Raw genomic sequence first — 17,215 nt, 5'->3', positions numbered from 1 at the left:
TTTTTTTTTTTTTTTTTTTTTTTTTTTTTTGATAAGAACAAAATGTTAAATCCCACGAAATTGTTAGTTAATGCAATCACTTACTCTTTCCTTCCAGGCACTAAAATTTCCCTCAATGAACTTGCTAATGATACAATTGGAAAAGAAAATGTGGTCTCATCTCACCCCCAGTTTGCTGACTATACAATTCTCCTCCGCTTTGGAACAATGAATATTTTCTTTATATGAATCAAACTTTATCGTTTTCTGAGGCTATTCAAGGTTTCAAGATCAACCAAGGAAAACGTCAAATCTTAGGTCTCAATTTTGACCTTATCAAATTGGGTAGATGGGCGACTTTTGTGGCGTGTGAGTTGGCCCTCTCTTTATTTAGTTCTCTCCATTGGGCACAATCCTAGGAGCCTTAAGTTTTGAGACCCTGTCACAGGAAAAAGTAGACCTCAAAAGAGACCCCCATCTTGGAGGAATAGTTTTTTCTCCAACGGTGGAAGGCTAGCCCCCACCTAATTCAATTGGTCCCAAGTGGCACTCCAAACTATTCTATGTCGATATTTAGTCTCTAGTGCAGTTGGCAAGGCGATCAAGAAATTGAAAAGGGATTTGTTATGGGGAGGGTTTATGACAGGAAGGATTGCATCCTGTGAGTTACCCCCAGTGGACCTTGGGGACAAGGCATAGGTAACATAAGGACCAGAAAGAGGCTCGGTTGGCCAAATGGCTTTGACAATGGCATCACTATTAGGAACAACGAACCCTCTACATTGGTATGATATTGTCCACTTTGAGCATAAGCTGTTATGACTTTACTTTTAGTTCCCCAAAAGGCACCAATGTAGATAATTGTCCCTCACTTATATACTCATGATCTTCCCCTTAATTAGCCAATGTGGGACTCATCAATCCTCAACAATCCTCCCCTTGAACAAAGTACACCATAGAGCCTCTCTCATGAGGCCTCCTTCTCGAGAGCCCTCGAACAACCTCCCCTTAATCGAGGCTCGACTCCTTCTCTGAAGCCCTAAAACAAAATACACCCTTTGTTCAACTTCTAAGTCACTATGACTAGACCTTGAAGGCTCGAAACTTCTTTGTTCGACACTTGAGGATTCTCTTGACATGGCTAAGTTAAGGCATGACTCTAATACCATGTTACGAACAACAGACTCTCCACATTTATATGATATTCCTCAAAAGGCCTCATACCAATGAAGATAGTGTGCTCACCTATATACCCATGATCTTCCCCTTAATTAGTCAAGGTGGGACTCCAATCATCCTCAACAATCATGAATCTAATACCTTAGGGTACAAAGTCACCATTAGCAAGTACTGTCCTAATCCTTTTAAATTGATTGTTGATGGGATTAGAGGCCGTTCCAAAAGCCCATGAAAAGATATTTTGGCTGAGCTTTCTTGTCTTCACAAGTTTGTTTGAGGATAGGTTGTTAAGGGATAGACCCCTCTGCTCTAGGTTTCTCGATTATGTTAGCAGTCCCCTCTTTAAGGAATCATTTAGTGGCTTTGATCCTTTCTCTATCTAAGAACTCTCTCTCTTCCTCTTGAGGTTCCATCATCCATTCTCCAATAGAGAAACAATGGATGTTTTGGCTTTGTTATTTTACTCAAGAGTGTCGCTTTAGCCTTGGCTATGGGGTGTTTTCCTTTGGAGCTTGTCCATCCAAAGGTTTTTCCTACCACTTCTTTCGGTGTTTGGTCAATTCCCCCCCCCCCNNNNCCCCCCCCCATTGAGTGGTTTTATTTTTAGATATGTGGAAGGTAAAAAATTTCTCCAGAACATGAACTTTTTCAAGTGGCAAGTTACACATAGAAGAATTTATACTTCGGATCGGGTTTAGGTAGGAGGCCCACCTTGGTTGGGTTATTTTGTTGATTCTTTGCTGGAGAACGACAGAGGACCCTGTTCATATCCTCTAGAGACGTGATTTTGCAAGTGCCATTTGGAGTTGCTTCTTTCAGGTGTTCAAACTTTCATTTTCTGGCTCTCAAAGAACAAATCAAACTAAAATATCTTCAAGCTCCCTTCGCCAAACAAAGAAAAAGGCTAATAAAATGACCACCGAGTTTTCGAGAAGTGGTTGGTTTAGAGTGGTCAAGATTTGATTAAAGACCTCATTCTTTTTCTTTACATTAGTAATGGTCGTTTTTGTAGCAAGCTCGAGTGTGTGCTATTTTGTGGAGTCTTTAAGGCGAGACTCGAGAAGAATGATAGAATCTCTAGGGTAGGAAAGACCTGATAATATTTGGTTCCTTGTTAGATTCTATTTTTCTCCTAGCTTTCGTCACAAGGCCTTTTTGTTACACACTAGGTCTTATTTTAATAAATTGGAGCCCATTTTCATAGTTTGACTCCCCTTTGTGGCCCGTCTTTACCTTGCATNAAAAAAAAAAAAAAAAAAAAAAAAAAAAAAAAAAAAAAAAAAAAAATCATCGTATGCTATCCCAAGTTCAACATTGAACAAAAGCATTATATTTCCCCTTAACAACATATTCTATTATATCATATTTGTTGCTGTGACTTAAAGTTATCAGTTTTCGCCATCAATAATGTCTTCTGTAAGGACCCAAAGCACTGTCCAAAAGAAGCAAGCAATATAAGATAGAAAGAAAGGGATAAAAATTGACAATGTAGCAAGAGAAACAGTGTAACTAAGCTACTCATACAACAAAAATTAGGGCCAAAAAGTTCAAATAAACCCAACTCAAACGACCGGATTAGTCATGCTATAAATTAGGGTACACTGGTTTGGTTCCAATAAATTGAATAACATATTGATTAGAAATATATCTAACTCTTTTTGTTATGATAAAGTTATTTGCACATAAATGTCTCTTAATTTCATTTCACTCTTTGGGATTTTCTTTACTCACCAACGATCTTCAGAATATTATTGGTTCAATACTTTGTAGTATTAGTTTAAAATAGGACATTAAATCATTCTTTTTAATTCAATGTTGAAGACATGTGAAGACAGGTAAAGACCATCCATTTCTTCCTCTCTTTTTTTTTTTTTTTTTTTCTCTTCTACAAAATTTAAATTAAATAACATTAAAAAATTCAAATCAACCCATACCAGTTACTATATAATTGGTTTGGTATGGGTCCATTATCTAAATAGGGAAATTTAGGACAATTTACAGCTCAACAACTTAAATTGAGAACAAAATATCTTTTAGTTCACCTAATTCAACATGTGGTCCGGGTTCCTATATAAAGATGCCATTAACATATGCAAGAAAAGCGTATATGATAATTAAAATAGAAGGCATAAGAGGGGCATACCCTATCAAGTATATCCGCAAGTACACAGCAGAATCCAATCCTGCATGGTCAATAAGCTCAGGTTCTGGCATTCTGATGGCTTCGGGCATCCAATTCAAGAACTTCAGATATGACCTGAAGTCCAAGTTGACAAACCTACGTACAAAGGCACCCGCATGTGTCGGGCTGCTCCTTAAACCCTTCAAATACCACTTCGAAAAGTACACCCTGTCATTGAAAGGCTGGAGCCTTAAAACGGCAAAAACCAAAAGGAAGATGAATGCGCTGAGAATATTGATAGCTGCAGAAACCCCAATATCTTGCAAAGTAGCCATTTTCTTATAGCTCCTCCGCAGGCGAATTTATTTCCCTGAAGTAAAAAACAAAGCAGATTCTATCACCGAACTAATGGAAATAAATCGTCTGCAAAATTCCGTTGTCCATAAACTACTAAATTTGACCATCAAATCTCACATTCAGCTCTTGCAACTAACCCATTTGCTAAATGGAACCGTTATCAGCTAGGGTAACGAACATTTAAAGAAACATAAAACCAAAAAATCTGGAAAATTGGAGAAGCAACCTAATTAACACTTGTAAAAGACGAATTAATATCTCCATTGATGATTTCAAGCAACAAAACAAAATTCAACTAAACGAATTCATAGTATCAAGGGATGAAGTAATTAATCGTTTCTAATGGCACCAATTCCCAAAATTAGTAAATTATTAAATAGAACGAAAGTAAACAAAAGTAACAAGCAATTTCAGCACAAAATCATACAGAAATAGCAAAAAAAAAAATTGACTGCCGCAGACTAATTCAATCCCACCAAATTCGCTTGAAGTGTACATAAAGAAAAAACGAAGACGAGAAAAGAAAAACTCCCTACTCGCTTTTAATCTCCAATCCAAACCTCCACAGTCTTCGGCACACCAAGAAGTTATCGGAGAACAATATGAACAAGACAGCCTTCGGATTGCTTCAAAGACGTATCGACCAAAAGAAGATTCTCCAACTCCTTTTGAAGGAGAACTAACACGATACGCTACTAAGCTCCTTTTCTTCACCCCGATTCGTAGTCACCAACTTACCAATCCAACCAAAAGAAGGAATCATCCAACAAAAAAGGAATTGCGTCTGGAATTAACAAGAAATCACGTGAAAATCCAACCAAAAATAGAAGAATATCACACACAGTAAACAAACCAAAACCAAAAAGCATCGCCATAGTGAGATTCAATGAAAACAAAGGAAACACCGAGAGAAACCTTAGGAATGCTGCAATAATAGTGAACAAACGGCGGTGAGATCCATCGGTGTGAAGTAGATTAGAACGCCGGGGGGTTTCTGTTCTGAAAGTAATGAACTGTTGAAAGTTCCTAATAATTTTTATTAATTTTAATTAACTGGAAATTGGAAGATTCCGGAAACGGACGGTTCGATGTCGGCAAACCGCCACGAGGATATTAATAATAACGGCTATTTTTTCTGTCATAAATTTTATTTTCTTAATAATATAAATTTATTTCCTTAGCTTTTTTTTTTTAAAACGTCATTTAATTTATTTTCTAAAATTAAAAAATATATATATATATATATATTAATATAAATACTAATAATAAAATCTATAATTTTTTTTTTGATAGTGCAAAAAAAAAATTAATTATTAATTTAAATAAAAATTTATCAACTATTTAATTTACAAGAATATATATAAATTATAAAATCATTTGCCGCACGGATACATTTCACAGGAAAATGGGCGGTGTGGAACACGCGCTCCTCGTGCGTCCACGTGGCGATCACGTTGGAGAGGTTAGTGGCTGGCAAGATTTTGACAGCGCTGGGACAGTTGGACCAGACCGGCCCGAACCGGCAGGTTCTCGACGACAAAAAGTAAAATAAACAAATGGAATAATAAATAAAGAAAAAAAAACAATCCTAACGTTACGCCATTTGTGGACCATCGTAATTGACAACCCAATTATAATATGCCACGTGTCATACTTTCTTGAATGTATCTGCATGTCACTGTCATGGTTATGGTGTGAATAAAACGGTCATGGGGTAGGTATATACGTGTATATTTTATCTGTAAAAGTTTTCGACTTGGTCCTTTAATTAATATTTTCAAATTTTCAAAAAAGACTGCTGAAGAAAAAAAAATATATATATATATATATAATATATATTTAGAAACTAAAATCAGATTAATAAATAATTGTATTAATTTAAAACTCTCGATTTTTTAATATCAGCACAAATATATCGATTTTTTATTTTTGATAGCTTTCTATTCTCATGCATCGTAGGATTAGTTACGATAGTCAAGCACAAGGTGAATATCTGTGATGTTCTACATTGGTTGGGGAGGAGAACAAAATACTTTTTTGGGTGTAGAAATCTTTCCGTAGGAAACGTGTTTTAAAGTCTTGAGGGGAAGCCCAGAACGGAAAATCCAAAAAGAACAATATCTGCTAGCGGTGGATCTGGGTTTAGGGTAAAAGGTTCATTAATAATAAAACGTAATTGTATCTATCAAATCGTAAATTATATTTTTATTTTCTTACAAATGTAAATTTATTCCGACATCCAGCATGGGTAGCATAGTTCGGCTTATTGTAAAACTACATAAAAAAAAAATTGATTATAAAGATATATATCTCGACCAAGAGATATTAGAGGTTTAAATCGCATAATCTACATATTAAACAAAAATAAAACAAATTTTAGATATTTTGTTAAAGCATTTCCCTTCAAAATTAAATGTCTTAGACCAAATCAAAGCTGAAAGAATCCAACGGTGTTAAAGCATGGTGACACCGACCAAGAACGTAGAGAATCGTAAGAGATTAAACTATGATTGTATTCGTTGATCCGAATGTTTATGCTAAATCAACACCTTAGGTCGAGTCCACACTTAACCTACACCTTGCACGAGACCTATGCATTGTGCTATGCAAAAACCTTGCATCGAACCATACTCCTGTGTTGTGTTGCGCTGAAATCGAGCACGGAATCAAAATGAACCAAGAGCAACTTGACCTGCAAGGGCTAAATGCAATCAAAGTTCATCCTTCAATAGTGAGATATTTATAGAAAAGAAGGGCATGCCAAATGAGGGATAGATTTGAGTAGATTTTCGTTTTAATACTCCAAAGTGTGGATGAAAATCCCTCGGCTAATGTAGGGAATAATCATGAGTTTGTAATCAAGGAATACTCTCTTCATTGGTGCGAAACCTTTCAGGAACCCCAAATTTATAGTCAAAGAATACTTTAGTACGAGACCAAATTAAAGCTAGGAGAACTTATGTTCAAAGTAGACAATATTATACTATTGTAGAGAATCATGTTCGTCTAGTATGGCATTAGAGTCGTGCCAATAGATTAGTAAATTCTCAAATGTCGAACAAAAGACTCCAAAATGAATAGAAAAAGGAGTCGAGCCTCAATTAAAGAAGAGGTGTTTGTGTATAGAGTCTCACAAGGTTGTAAGGAAAAGTAGACTTCTACGTCCACGGCATCAGATATTAAACTGATAAGAACAAATACTACACTTGATCTTAGCCAAAAGGCCGAGAAAGGTATACTTATTGGACCGGAATCCCTCCCTTTTATAGCTTGTCCTCGGTTCCTTCATCGTACACTCGTCGATGTGGGACAAAATGCATGTTTTTCATTTTTATTTTGGACACTCTCACTCTCCCTACCCTATCAATCAAAATTATATTTTTGCTTTCTTTCGAAAATAACAAAAATATGATCTCTATAAATGGCATATTTTTATAGATGTTCATGTACAGATATGATATAGTTTAAACCTTGAATCTTCTAATCAACGGAATATATATTAAAGCCTATTAGCAATTCAATACACGGCAAGGTGAAGTGCAACTTATGGTAACTCACTTCTATTGGTCTTAGTGGCTACTCGATACACAACGTGTAATTACCATTTAGGTATGCATAATATACACATTAACATAAACCGGAACATTTCTCCATACTCTCATTTACTAAAGAGCTTATACAAATTAATGTCCAATCAATCAGTTCTATCTTTCACATCTCCAATTTCATAAACCCTCGGAGTTCATAATAATTTACCATTTTTGAAGATATCCATGCATTCTTAATCACTAACATGCTTTAACACGTCAATACAATCGTTTCGAACATAATTTACTATATATAAAACGAACATTCCAAAATAACTCATAACCATCCTACGAGCAACACTTGAATAGAAATTTCAATTAGTTACTTAATAGTTATTTACATTTTAGCCGATTTAGGACATTTTCTTCCTCCAAAACCTTCCCATAAGGCTCTAAAATTGTAATAAGTCGATACATAGCTAACAAATTATATTTTTAAATACTAATTGATATATTAGATATAAATTTATATTTTAGAAGTTTAATTGTTTATTAAATAGAGGCATGAATTTAAACAAAATATGAAGGTTGAAGAATTAAATTCTAAATTTTAAATTTTAAAAATTCAAGCATCACAAAATTTAAAGTTAATGTACTAACTTTTGTAATTTAATCTTTAGTATTTTCTGTTTTATTAATTTTTAATTATACAGTTTGTTGTTGAAAACAACTAAAAATTAACTTGTGATAAGCATACCTGACATAATATTTATTGACATAAGGTCAATTGAATTTGTAGATATTATCTTATGGACATAAATATAAAATATTTGCTTATTTGGGATTTAAATACTGAGATAACTAATGTTGATTTCATATAAAATATTAAATGGCATTAATAATTGTTTAATACTTTTAATTAATTTAAAATTATATTTTAATATAAAACGTGAATTGGCGAAAAATTCAATAAATTAATTAAAATGCAAGAGAAGAAAATGATATAATCATAAAATAACATCAATATTATTTAATATATATTGTTATATTAGTTAGTTAATTAATTGATCAACCATATAAAAATAAATAAATATTTTTAACTTACCCCAAAATTTTCGTATATTTTGCATAGAAAATTTTCTTTGGTATACCTTTAAAAAAAAGTTAAAACTCCTTAGTCCCGTTCATCTTTGGGGTAAGAGCTCTCGATCAGTGAGCTATATAAAGATTATTTACATCAAGTCTTTTTCTCGAATAAAATGACATATTCTAGTGATGCTATGCTACAACATCAGATATCATATCATTCTGTAAGATCTAACCTCCCACCAGCAGCAACAATAATGGCAGCAGAGAAGAATAAATAACTATAGATTCTTAGGTATGGTGATGTACCAATTGAATCTTCCAGAAATTTGTCTACTCTGTAGATTCATCCTGTAACTTTTTGGTCTAAAAACAAGAAAATGAACGAGATGTAACTTGTCGGTAAGCATTTGATGAACAATTAACATTGGCCGACATACACGAACTTACCTCGACGTAACGAAGAATGTCAGGTGAGGAATGTATTTGGCCAGTGCTGAAGTAAGAATGAGCATATTCTTCTATTTTCTCCATCCTATAACGTCATAAATAGTTAGATGTTGGAGGGAATGTTCATAGTTATATTGCTATCTCAGTACTTCAAAGAGAAGCCATGAAATGTTTGAAGGAGAATACCTGTAAACGTAGTTCACCATGATGCCTCCACTTTGAAGGAGGCCTTTGACGGATCGATCTGCCATCCAGTTAAGTCTCTCAATTATCTGTTCCACATTTAAGAACAGCAAATCAAAGCCCGAACACTTTGAGGGCACATTACTTCTGTCGATTTGAAGTATAACGCTAAAAAGCCAATTAAAAAACCAGCACACTTCCAAAGATAATAAAAGGTCCAAATTGATATTCGAGATCCCCCCTTGACAACCTTTGATTTAGTTATTGATTTTTGAAAATTAAGATCGTAAAAATCACTTCCACCTAATGATTTCTCTGTTCGTTCTTTACTTTTTAGAACTGTTTTAACCATCCAAGCTAAGTTTTGAAAACGGAAAAAAGTAGTTTTTTAAAAAACTTGTTTTTGTTTTAGAAATTTCGCTAAGAATTCAAATGTTTACTTAAGAAATATGAAAACCATGATAAGGAAGTCGTAAGAAAACAAGCACAATTTACAAAAACCAAAAATCAAAAACTCCAGGAAAAGAAAAGAACTCAGGAAAAGTTTCCTTTTCTGCTAATTGAGGGAAAGATACATACTGCTCCGTTTTGCAGGTGAAAGTTTGCTACAGAATCTAGAGCTTTTCCTCTCTTTTTCTCTTCCACAAGGTACCTAAAATCAACCAAATGGCATAAATTATCAATTAGCCTTCAATTCTCTCCTACACCAAGGCTACATAACCTTAATCCATAAAACTAAAATCTATACCTGGCACACAAGCGCATTAGAGGGCGTTTTAATGCTGAAAGCAATTTTGTCGAACTGATCCACTCATGGTTTGACAAAGTCAATAACTTGAACAGGATTTCCATGCCATTCTTTCCGGTGACAAAATCTCTGCAAGACGTCAATGAGAATGTCATCGTATTGGCGAAAACATCACTAACCATTCTTTGAGGCTGGAAATGAAACAAATGATAAACGAATTCTTTTACTGTGATGATTCGATGAGCAGTCTTTCCTCCTCCGGTTCAAGAATATTCTCCCAGAAAGTGGAAACAGATTCATCTCCGGGTGTACGTGTTGCAACCTCTACCTCGTCGAGATTTAATTGAGATGCCAACTTTGATAAGAGCCACTGCATGAAACCTGGGATTGGACTTAGAGTTGCAAATGTCTGCAGAGTATATACCTCCAAATTAGTGTTTATTGCAAGAGACTAAGAAAGTGGTAGTGTCATTTAACGGGAAATGAAGCTTTAAAAAGCAGGATTCAAAACTTCGATCATTCAAACGGATGAAGAGGATATTGTAATTGATCAATTAAACTATACGTCTATCATCCAGATTGATCTTGTAGATGCACTATCGAATATCCTTTTATCATATAAATTTTTATAGCCCAAAATATCCCTTTAGTTCAACTACTTTGTACCCACTTCTCTTTTCCTTTGGTCTCTTGTCCTCTGCCTTTCTCTCTCATTCCGGCTCTCTCTCCCTCACCTTCATAAGAGGATGAAACTCCTCATGAAGAGAAATTTTTTCTCTAACATCATACACATCATTCTGCAAAGCCTAACTATGAAGAGGGCTTCAACTTCCTTTGCACAGAGAGGTATGGACAAATTTGAAATTTAGTGAATAAAGACAGAGTTGGTGACAGACAAAATATTGTACGTGAGAATAAACAATGAAACCTCCTCCATAGCCACTTCTTACAGCCTATCGATGCCACCATCTAAAGTAACTTCAAATGTATAACATACAAGCAGAACATGGATGGTCAAAGAAATAATAAGGTTACAGAGTTCAGGCTGCTTTCTGTAACATTGTTCACATGAGATCTAGCAGAAAACTTTTACTTCAAAACTTGCCATAATCTGGCCAAATAGTCTCGAGAATACGTACACTGATAAATGGCATGTCTCTCTTCACAAGTGTTATTACTCGTTTAATGAGGAACTTCCCAAGATTGATTCCTGATAAGCCAGGCTGCAAAATTTCAATGGTTTAATATCAGAAAGTAAAAAGATACATTATTATCAACATTTAAGACCAAATCAACCATTTTCAAAGAGCAAAAAGGGCACATATACAGAAAATTACAAATTCTAACTTCGCCAAGAATTATTACATACAATAACGAAACAAAGATCATACCCCCCTTGATAGCCAATCGTATTCATCAACTATATACATTTTTTAAATTCTAGGATGTGTTTTATATAATTATATTACAAATTTTATTTTAGAAAATGAAAAATAAAATTTTAAAAATCTGAAAATGAGCAGTTTTTTTAAGAGAACTTGAAAGTAACACATTTTTAAAACTATATAGAAGTGTTTATGGAAAGTGCAATTACTGTCCTATCGATTAACGTTCTTGTATTGCAAGAGGGAAATATTTTTCAGACAGCATTGTGTTTACACCTTTCTGATGATAAATTTAACGTCTTCCCAAAGCTTTTTATTTTTGCAATAAATAACATCAAAACTTATACATGCCTTTGTAGAGGATATAGAGTAAAACAATGCACAGGTTGCTTCACTTTCAGGTATCGGGGGATCATCCCACAAAACTTCCTACCAAACAAGGAACAAATGAGTGTTACTAATAACAAAATAAATTAATAATAGGTTATAGATGCAGAAAATAACCTGTACTGTTTGAGCCACATTCTTCAAAAGTGCAACTTCAATAAAAATAAGAGGTTCACCTGGAGAAAACCTTGAGATTATAATGTATAATATGAAGTTATCATTTCAACATAATTCCATTATTGTTCTGCACCCAAACCCATAATTTCTGCATAATAAGACCCGCCACAAATCCAAAGATCACGGTAGAAGATGAACACAAGGACTTACACAAGTACCACAGATGGATCCTAAATCTTCATTATTTTAATAATAATGCAGTTTCCATCCAAATAATGCAGACAACCAATAAGAAATTTTCCAACTTAAGTACATACATAATGACTAGCAGACTAAGTTGTCCTAATTTGTGAAGTCTTCAAGTTTTCCAGATGGATAATTTGATAATGCTTTTATCTTAACTATAATTAGCCGATGATGCAGGCTATGACTAGCTGCAATAACCAAGAAATGTGTGTGAGGGGGAGGGGAGAAATAAACCTGGTATTGCAGGGTGTAGATATCCAAAACAACGTCGGCCAACTCCCAGCCTTCTCTTAAGATCAATAAGATTGCTGATAGGATGCACAGCCTGTAATGGGTTGGAAAAAATAAGCACTGTGTATAACAAAAGGTATAAGAGTGACCAAGGAAAGAAAATGCACCTCATAAGCTACAATTTTCTCTAGTAAAGAAGCAGGGTCATCCCAAGTTATTTGGTGAAGCTCCAAGACAGCAGGACTGAGCCACATACTAAGTTTCTCCTTCAAGTAGGTATCCAATGCCCTCAAAGATGCAGTGTTTTCCTCTCTGATGAAACAAAGTTATTAAATCATCTTTTCTGAAAGAAATGTTTCCAGTTCTCAATCATCTGCAACGAGTTCACTAATTTTATAAAAAAAAATTTATTATTTAAAAAGTCTTTTTTCAGCAGAACTGAGCCACATACTGACTTTTTCCTTAAAGTAGGTATCCAATCCCCTCAAGACGCAATGTTTTCCTCTTTGATAATACAAAGTCACCGTAACACCTCTTTTTAAAATGTGCTTCCAGTTCTCGATGATCTATCACTGGTTCACAAGGTTCACTACTTCTTAATTATTTGAAAAGACTTAGTTATAACACACATTTTTCAACACTTCAAATGGCTCCCAATTAAAATTAGATGAACCCATCAGAATAAAATGAAAATAACATCAATCATGATCTTACTCAAGAATAGAGAGAATATCCGCTCGTAGAATGGACAAGAACCCCAGCCCACCAGGATGTGTGTTAAGCCGCTCAAAAAGAACTTCGTATGTTGGTTTTAGAGCATGCCTCAAATTTCGCTCAAGATGGTAGAAAGCAGAAAGTGGGGTGTCATCTTGTTGACCAGCAGATTGTGCATTATCACCTAAAGTCGAAAACCTGACGCAAATCAATCTACAATTCTACATCTACCATCATATATAGCACATTGTTCATGAAAAAAACAAAGCAAAACTAATCTTACCACTAGGTAGCTCAAGACCAAGATATTGCTTCATCAGAACACGAACTTGTGTTCTATTGAAGTCATACTCTTTGGCAAGCAGGCGAAGCAACTCACGGCGGTTGTCAAGGGAGAGACTGAAATAGCCCTAGTAATTAAGAAGGAACAGGAACTTATACACAAAAATAATCACATTCAAAATCAAATCACAAGTTTAACCATAGGAATATAATAAGAAATGTGTAGAAATTAATACAATCCATTTACATTTATAGACTTGCCTTTGAAAAATCATTAAGCACGGCATCTAGACCTTCCATTTCCTTCATTGAAATGGCCGAATGCATCCATCCACGCACAATGTCGAAATCTCTGACAACATTGATCATAAATGACCTTTAGCTTTTCGGTCGTAAAGTACAGCACAGTCTGGATGATAAAATACACAATTTCTACATTCCAGTACATAAATTTTCAAAAAACCTTTCTGCGTTGCCTGAGCAATCGAGCCGTCTTATAGCATCGTCCGAACTATGCTCCATTACACGTCCACTTGATTCTTGTGGATTAGATTGCATCCGGTTCTGTATCAAAAATCATATAAATTGTGAACAACGCTAAATTGGTCAGATAAGAATTTCCTGAATTCTCAAGACTCAGTGATACTATACAAAGCCAAATTAGGAAGAGAAATTCAACAACGATTAGGGCTGATAATCACTTGAACTCAACCCTACAACTAAACAGAAAAAAGGGAACAGCGAACATACAGGAAGAGGGGACAGAGAGAGCTTGGTGAGATCGTTGTTAGGTCTCATCCTGGTTCGCATCAATATTGCCAATCCTTTCTTGTTCATACCTAAAGATTGAATCGAACCTTCAAACAAGAACCACGAAGAGACTGAGATGGACGAAGGTCGGTATCCTTGTTTCTTTCTGCGTTCGTTCGGACTTCATTTTCAAAGATTGGGTCATTCTCTTCGCACACTCAAGCTCCAAGCGCCATGAATTCTTCCCTTCTTCGCAACAACCAGATCAAACTTCGATCCTGTGGCTTTCAGGAACACACAGACTTTGAACCCACGGACATATTCGTTCCTCTCCCAATAGTTCAGGAGAGATAGCGTTTACTCAAAACACTGGGATGAACTAAATTATAGAAAATAATCATCCTTTTTTATATTTGTTTAAATATATTTGTATCAATTGAAAGAATATTTTTTTATTATAAATTTATTATCATTTCCTAAATTAACATACGTGAGACTTTCATCATCCAACAATACTAATTATGTCATAAAAGTCATATGTATACTTAGATCTTGATAAGTGGGATCCAATGAACATTGACGTAGAAAATTAGTGACTTTAAATGAGACTAAATTATAACTAAGCGATCTTACTGTTGTTGTATAAATAAGACGTACTATGTGGTTTATCTGCCTGTTATTACATGTATAATGTGATGTTTATGATGCATGTAGTTTCAGTATGTCAATTCATATATGTTATAATACCATGTTCTCGTTATGCCCTATGAGACACTTAACGAGTCATGTATAATAAAAATGAATGAGATGACATGCACACGTATGTCGTGCAAAGTATGGAAGCATAATGTGCATCATAATCATGTACCATGATTTGAAAATGCAGGATCTTATGCATGTTGTATGTCACGAGCACAGAATAGTCGTGTACACGACTTAAGACGGTCGATATACAAGTTTTAACAGACTCTAGTCTAAAACAATCCACAAATAGGGGTATTTTGGTAATTTAATAAATTTAATTTAATATTAAATTATTACGGATTTTCATAATGTATAATTAAATTTTCATTAATCTCATTAAAGAAAGGTATGATTATTTATTTGTTTGATTTTATAAAACTAATGAATTGAAAATTTAAGGCCCTTTTGATGGTGTTTTTTTATTCATTTTTTAGAAATATTTTTAAAATTTACGCTAAAGTTTTAAAATTAAAAATATATATTTATATTTTTGAAGTTTTTCTTATTGAGAAATATGAAAATATTTTTTAATTTTGAGAATTTAACTTCTTTACTTCCACGATTCACTCAGTATTTTATTATTTACTTCTTACCCATATCCTTTGTTTTAATTTATTATTTCAAATTTGCAGTGAATATATATATATATATATATATAAATTTCTACCCAAGCCCTTTTTCATTTAATTTATTTTGTTTTTTTTTATTTATATATATATGAAATATGATTTTAAATAATAACTAAATTTTTGTTTTATATATTTTATTTAACATTAGAACCATTAAAAATTAATTACTTAACTAATTAATTGTATAATTTATGTAACATTTACCATTAAATTAAAATTTATCAAATTCAAATCGTTAAATACGCATGATAATGATAACATTAGTTTGAACCATTCCAACTAAATTGAACATTCGTGATGCCGCAAAACCAACGTCAAAGGTATTAGTAGGTGTTGGATGAAAGTTCCATATGAGCTAATTTAGGAAATGCTCATGAAATTATAATTAAAGAATACACTCTCTATTGTGTGAGGCTTTTTGAGAAAGTCATAAGCAAATTCGATAGGTTTAAAGTGGACAATATAATAATATTATGGAGAATATTATTTCTCTGACAGGGTTGAACTAGACCCCTGCCAGGTCACATTTAGTTTGGACAGATGGGTTCAGTTTTTGTGTGTTGTAAAGGACTCAGGGAGTGGGCCAGAGCACACAAGACGCATTTATGAGGATATTTTATACTTACAAAGGTTTGGCAGAAAGTGAAAAGTCAGACGCGCCACTGGGAAGTCCAAAAAGGGAACCGTCCGTAACTGAACATTTTGGTCATTTTGTCCTAAACTAACCCCAAGTCGGTGCCCGTCCCCCTCCCCCTGTTTCTACGGGTTCCTTTCTGAGTCAGCCACTCCCTTTTTTCCATTTTTCTAAATAAAATATTTCTAAAAAAAGTTAAAAAAATATTTTGACCGTTACTATTTTATTTTAAAAATACACTTCAATTTTTAAATAAAAAAAAAATATATATATAACCAAAATAAAGAATATTTGCCCTCAAAATTGTAAAACGCTCTAATTTTAAAAAATACAAATAAGTAACGTTAAAATCTTTCGAATTATTTTTAATAAATTTATTTTGTTTTTAATACGTTAAATGTCGTAAATATCCTTGATATATATAATAAAGGGTAAAATTATTGTAAAAAAGTGGATGAATATAAATGCAAAAGGCAATAAAATTGTGATATTGGACCCGCCCTATTCAGCAATAATTATTCATAAATCAATCTTGTAGCAATCAATTTTGAATTATTTTATCGCCTTTATTTCACAATAATTATATATATATTTTAATTTTTATAATTTCAGAAAAAAATATTTAATGTTATGAAATAAAATAGTATATTATAAAAACAGGAATTTATTTTATATGACTGAGGAATTTGAAGTTTAATAAATTTTCAAAATGTAATTACGAGTAATTATAATTTAATGTTTTAATTGATAAAAAAAAAGGAGAAAAAACACAAGTTAATTAAACAAACCCATAATGACTAATGAAATTCTAACTAAATTAATTAGTAAAAGAATGCCAAATGACCGTAGTACCCTTTTAGAGAAAATATGCCAAATAAGATAAGAGACAAAACAAAATTGAACCGTGAACGTTGGTTACAAAAAGACACCAAAACAAGATGAGAGTCCAAGCACCCGGTCTTCCCTCCTAACCTCAACCCAAACCGAAAGTACAACGTTAAAAACTTCGAAAACAATCCTGTGTTAAGAACTAATTGACATAATAAAACAATAACGAAGGAGAAAATCAGATTTACTGAAAATATTTAATTAAAAAAATAAAATATTTCTAACTGAGTCTAATTTAAAAAGTTTTTAAAAATATGTTTAATATTTTTTATTTAGGAAAATGAGATGAATTTATATTCTTTAAACACAATCCCCACCCCAAAAGTAAAATACAATAAAAGGAAAAAGACACAAGGACAACAGAAATTAAAAACGGACCCTGCTATAAATGCTGTCCAATGTATTTTTTAAAATCTTTAAATATATATATATATATATATATATATATATATATTATTCGAGTTAAAATAATATATTAATAACTAAAATTACGTTACAAATTACCCATCTAATATTTTTAATATTTATAACAATCTTATAAATACTAATAATTATTTACAAGTAATATTAAAATGTT

General features: G+C 33.2%; 2 protein-coding genes and 1 pseudogene across 10 annotated transcripts in view; all 3 read right to left on the bottom strand.

The window, feature by feature from the left end:
• The window catches only part of LOC111495650 (calcium permeable stress-gated cation channel 1-like), a 10,806-nt gene extending 6,035 nt beyond the window's left edge, over window positions 1–4,771 (bottom strand). The window contains exons 1-3 of one of the 8 annotated variants that reach the window (XM_023145772.1): window positions 4,553–4,771; window positions 4,174–4,421; window positions 3,302–3,650 (exon numbers count right to left, since the gene is read on the bottom strand). In XM_023145772.1, coding sequence (XP_023001540.1) covers window positions 3,302–3,615 — 314 coding nt within the window. In that variant the 5' untranslated portion in view covers window positions 3,616–3,650; window positions 4,174–4,421; window positions 4,553–4,771. Of the gene's footprint in view, window positions 1–3,301; window positions 3,651–3,754; window positions 3,856–4,064; window positions 4,133–4,173; window positions 4,422–4,552 lie in introns of those variants that run through there. The other 7 variants (XM_023145774.1, XM_023145777.1, XM_023145776.1 and 4 more) reach the window with 7 other exon arrangements.
• A 1,988-nt stretch (window positions 4,772–6,759) lies between these two features.
• On the bottom strand, window positions 6,760–6,874 carry LOC111495862 (annotated as a pseudogene).
• Window positions 6,875–8,414: 1,540 nt separating this feature from the next.
• On the bottom strand, window positions 8,415–14,112 carry LOC111495661 (malonyl-CoA decarboxylase, mitochondrial). Of its 2 annotated transcripts, none has more exons than XR_002720335.1 (16): window positions 13,744–14,112; window positions 13,457–13,557; window positions 13,255–13,345; window positions 12,995–13,121; window positions 12,712–12,895; window positions 12,165–12,309; window positions 12,001–12,091; window positions 11,521–11,579; window positions 11,368–11,445; window positions 10,771–10,854; window positions 9,859–10,040; window positions 9,632–9,760; window positions 9,463–9,535; window positions 8,887–8,944; window positions 8,701–8,785; window positions 8,415–8,616 (listed from the first exon to the last, which is right to left on the bottom strand). XR_002720335.1 is itself a non-coding variant. In XM_023145795.1 (16 exons), the coding sequence occupies exons 1-16, from the start codon at window positions 13,828–13,830 to the stop codon at window positions 8,584–8,586; spliced, it is 1,635 nt and encodes a 544-aa protein (XP_023001563.1). In that variant the 5' UTR covers window positions 13,831–14,112; the 3' UTR covers window positions 8,415–8,583. The 2 variants fall into 2 exon arrangements, 1 of the variants encoding a protein (XP_023001563.1); XM_023145795.1 differs by having other exon boundaries at window positions 8,887–8,972.
• Between the last annotated feature and the right edge of the window lie 3,103 nt (window positions 14,113–17,215).

The sequence above is a fragment of the Cucurbita maxima genome, unplaced genomic scaffold (assembly GCF_002738345.1).
Source record: "Cucurbita maxima cultivar Rimu unplaced genomic scaffold, Cmax_1.0 Cma_Scf00021, whole genome shotgun sequence".
Classification (NCBI taxonomy): Eukaryota; Viridiplantae; Streptophyta; class Magnoliopsida; order Cucurbitales; family Cucurbitaceae; genus Cucurbita; species Cucurbita maxima.
Note: the sequence above shows the minus strand (reverse complement) of the source record. Positions and strands in the feature narration are given on the sequence as shown.